Consider the following 4,833-nt stretch of genomic DNA (forward strand, 5'->3'; position numbering starts at 1 on the left):
AAAAAAAAATACTTTGATTGAAATAAATGGGAATAATCATCAGAACTGTATGTCCTATTTGTAGGTAGGAAATTGAATTACCTCCACCAGGAGGTAAAATAAGCAAACCAAACATAGCTCCAGTTAAATAGAGGCACCACATTGCTAGCACCTACACAGTCTAAAAGACCTTTTCTAGTCTCTCTTAAATTCTGTCTTCTTGCTGCAATTTTATACTTGCCCATACTTGCAACATGAATGACTAGTCCCCTTAGTTGCCCCATTCCCTGTACAGAGTAAAACACTACCTGGTCAGTTCCCATGATTACTTTAATTCAACGATCTGTATTAGTCAAGTAAAGTTGGTACAGTAACAAACCCCAAATCTTAGTATCTTAAAACAGCAAATGTACAATTTCTAAGGTACTAACCTTGGGAGAAAGCTAATTTCTATATTCCTTCTTTTGACCATATTCTCCCTTTACCCCTCTATCTGACTAGGTCACTAATCTTTGACTCTCTCAAAATACAAATAATTAAATATCTTAAAAAATTATTTTCTTAACTCAGCTTCCATCTGAGAATACCATTTTTATTACAAAACTGCTCCAAATCAAGTTTACACCCATCAGATACATGTTCTCAGGGCCCCTTCCCATTCCTTCTAGCCCAGTACTCTAAAGAAACTCCCTTTTCAAGACTCAAATCATGAATGGTTGTCAAATCCCAAATATTTCTTATCTTCATATTCCTTTGTCTTCTTTACACTGTAATATCATGTCACTCTTAAAATCTGTCTCTCTTCCTGATACTTGTGCAACAGTACTTCTTCTCTTGGTCCTTTGTCATTATTACCAGAGGTTCTCTTTCCTACTGGTCCCCTGAAGTCAGACTTTTGTTAAAATTCCAGTTCTGCCCACTCTAAATGCCTTTCTTTTGGCATTTGCTACAATTGTTTCAATTTTCACTTCTATGCACATACATCTGTAATTCTCATATTTCTGTTATATATCCATGTTTTTTACTTCCTGGTGGGTACACACATATTCTCACAAAGACCTATGTAATACAATACCCCCCCCCAAGTCAACATGTCACAAAATAAACAGTTTCGCTACCTCTTTTCACAACCTGATTGATTTCCTAAAAAATGTTAAAAAGTAAAATGCCTTTTCCTTTTTTTTGTTTCTGGTTAAACACCAAGTTTACTCCCAGTTGGCTAGGATCAAAACACAGTTATTATGATTCCATCACTGCTAGTGCTTAAATTCAGATAAATCAATTTGATACTTAGAAAATCTATTTTCCATATACTTTTTTAATTATTCCATTGCAATAGCCTCTACATTTAACTGCTTGGCTTCTATCTTAATTACTGGATGAATCATCCTAGAGTATATATATTTTGCTAGAAAAATACTATTATTTTCAATTCTCCTTTCTATTGTTCAGTCTGGATAGAAAAGTCCTACCTACTCTTAGATTGCCCCCCCTTTAATTAAGGCTTATATTTTTAAAATAATTATTCCTTTATTGTTGATTTTTTTTTTTTTATTTTTGTGTAGAACTGGGGTGGAGGCCAGAAATGCAAGGGGTGAGAGGAACCACTAGATACAGAGGGGATAGCTGAACAGGTAGGCTGATTGAAATATACTGCTGAGGGAAGCAGTGGGCAAGACAAGAGAGCTCTGCTGTGCCATGTGGGTCACCTCCCTGGCCTGGAATTGAACTCAGGCCATCAGGGTGGTAGCACTGAGATTTAATCCTCAGGCTACCAGGGAAGCCCTAGAATGTTCATTTTTTAATGAGACCCACTGAAATTTAGACACTTACCTAGTTAGAAATACTTTATTCCCTCTTAGTACCACAGCACATTATAGAATTCACTATCAGAGAATTCAACAAGCAGCCTTATATTGTCCTAGAAGATTATGACCTACTAAAAGTGGGATTTGCATATTTGAGTTCTAAGACACAAATAATAGTTTCAGCATAAATATACTATAGTCTCTCTTAATGAATTTAAAAAGAAGACTAACCTTATTCAGTTGTTCTTCCATTCCTGGTATCAACATTATACAAGCTACACAAACTCCAACAAGCAAGAAAAGTGCATAGATCAACCTAGTTACAGTGGAGTTGTTTCCACTGGGACAGCATCGGCACAGCAAGCATGGGGCACTGCCACACAAACATGGTATCTAGGAAAAATATTATTAAAATGTTATAAAAAATGCTATTATTAAAATGTTACAAAAATTCAAATTAGTTCAAAATGATAGTGAAAATTTACATTCTACACATTAAAAAAAGAAAGTACAGAAGTAATTATCAAGGGACAAAATATATGGTTGACATACATTATTTATAAACTAAAACCAAAATCAGAGACTTCTGGATGAAGATGGAGTAAGTAAAATCAAACAAATGGAGCAAAAGGTACATATGGAGCAAAAGGTACAAATCAACTGAAAAACAAAGGTGAAAAATCTCCAGCAGCCATCAAAGTGTAGTTTAAAAAAAAAAAAATCGTGATTACAAGCCCATTTCTACCTCTTGCTTTTTAGTCCCCGCCTCTCCCCACCAAAAAAAAAAAAAAAAAAAAAAAAAAAAATTACAGAGTTGAAGTCACAGTTCCTGAGAATTCTCAAATACCGAGAAGAGGAAAAGAAGTCAAATAGTACACTTCTTTCCCTCCTTATGACTTGGTAAATGTGATAATTAAAATTACTATTGGAACTAGGCAAAACAGACAAATAATTCTGCATCATCAATGCAAGGTCATCTTAATCTTGTCTATCCCCAGAGAAGAGTTCACCTTACTAGCCGAGGTAAATACTGGTAAAAGCATGTTAACAGTATCAGGCAAATTAATAAAGATTCTTATAAAGGAATGACCACAACCTGGGCTGACAGCCACTGTACCACCAACCTCAGGAAGCTAGACAGGTTAGGAAGTTCTAGTCCTATAGCAATAGCTCTGGAAGAAAACAGTATATTAGAAATCATGGGCACCACAGCTCCTTGAGTAATGATTATTTTTGTTCAGTATCATTTCATCATAACATTAATGAGAAAAAATATCCCTCACCACTGCTGAAACAAACAACAAAAGACTTGCTTTCATTAAGTTGTTTCACTTAAATTATAGTTTCCAGAACCCACTGACATGAAGTATTTTACATGATGTTGTTAAAGCCAGACACGATATAATATAGGGACAGAGCTACTTATCTAAAGCTTCAGTAAGATAGAAATGTCAATATACTCTAGCAAAAAGTAAAATAAATAAGCAGGCCAAAAAAAAAAGGAAAAAAAAAAAAGATTTGAAGAATCCAGTCGGAAATAGAACACTATTTAAATAAGAAAAAGTTCTCTAAAAGTAATCCCACTTCAAACATAAAAAAATATCAACAAGCAAATAAAAAAGAGAGTTGAAATTGAAATGGAAAAATTACCTAAGACGGAAAGAGCGAATGCAGGGTAAAATGAGAAGATAGGAAGCAAACTTAAGCACTAATAATTAACTATCAAAGAACGAATCAAACTCAGTTGAAAGTAGACCTAATGATGGGGGAAAGTGTGGAATAGTTACTATAAATTCAGATCAAAATAAAGTAATAATGACCAGACTTACTACTGCCTTTATCAAATGAAAAGGAAAAGAAATGAGCAAAGCAATGGTTTTTCAGAGAATTAACAATAGACAATGAAGATACTAATTTCTGAGAGGGCAAACAATGTTTCCTCTATGACTGGCCCATCTTTGTGGCTTGAGAGTTGCCAGTGCTGGGAAGAAAACGACCCAGGCAAAGGTGAACAGCCTATCGCAGGTAAGCGGCAAATTTGGGAGTTGGGACAGAGTCATGTGTTCAGTGAAATGAAGACAGAATCCGTAAGGTAGAATGATGGAGAGGTAAAAATTACAGAGACTAAACTCTATAAAGATCTGCAGAGGCTTCAACCTGAGTCAACAAAGCACGCATTTGTGAAAATGACCCAAACAGAGGAAAAAGAGGATTACCACCAGTCAGGATGAAAAACATAATTCATTAGACAGAGAAGAGTTATAAGGCTATTAGTATATAGTGAGGAAAAATTGGAAAGGAATCTTCAAGTCTCACCTAAGAAAACCCTAAAAATAAACATCAAAAAGATGAAATTCTTTTTGGTTACTTACATATGCTCAAGAACAATGCCCAAACTTAAAAAAATAAAAAACAACTCAAAAAACTCATGATAAAATTTACTATGTCTGGTATCTAGTAACAAATTAGTAGGTATGCAAAGAAGTAGGAAAATACAATCTATAAGAGAAATATCAATCAAAACCAATCCATCAGTAACACAGAATATTGAATTAATTTATAAATAATAGCATTAAACATTGTAACTACAGTATACATACTTGAAGAGGTAAACATGTTAAAGAAAAGCATGGAAAATAATTTGAAAGATCCATATCAAACTTCTAGAAGTGAAAAGTAAACATTTGAGCCAAAAAACGGAACAGTGCAGAAAAGACTAATGAATCTGAAAACACAGGAAAAGAAATGATCCAAAATGAAAGTGAAATAAAGACAAGGAGGACATGGAAAAAGGATCAATGTTGTGAGACAAGATTAAGGAGTCAAACATAGTGAAACTGGAGCTCCAGAACAGTTGTTTTGTGGAAATACACTAAGTCACATCATAATCAAACTGCTTTAAAAACAATGATAAATCGGCCCTCCCTGGTGGCGCAGCGGGTAAATGCACAGCACTGAGAAGCTGGGGCCACTTCCTCATGAGTTCGACTCCCGCCTGCCCCGGAGGTGACCACATGGCCTGGCAGACCTCTCCTGACCCGCCCGC

The 4,833-nt window shown here is 35.1% G+C and overlaps 1 protein-coding gene across 1 annotated transcript in view; it reads right to left on the minus strand.

Annotated features, from left to right (window-relative positions):
• The window catches only part of SERINC1 (serine incorporator 1), an 18,774-nt gene that overhangs the window by 9,822 nt on the left and 4,119 nt on the right, over positions 1–4,833 (minus strand). The window contains exon 2 of the mRNA XM_004673822.2: positions 2,019–2,180. Coding sequence (XP_004673879.1) covers positions 2,019–2,180 — 162 coding nt within the window. The remainder of the gene's footprint in view (positions 1–2,018; positions 2,181–4,833) is intronic.

The sequence above is a fragment of the Condylura cristata genome, unplaced genomic scaffold (genome assembly GCF_000260355.1).
Source record: "Condylura cristata isolate star-nosed mole 26May11 unplaced genomic scaffold, ConCri1.0 scaffold00001, whole genome shotgun sequence".
NCBI lineage: Eukaryota > Metazoa > Chordata > Mammalia > Eulipotyphla > Talpidae > Condylura > Condylura cristata.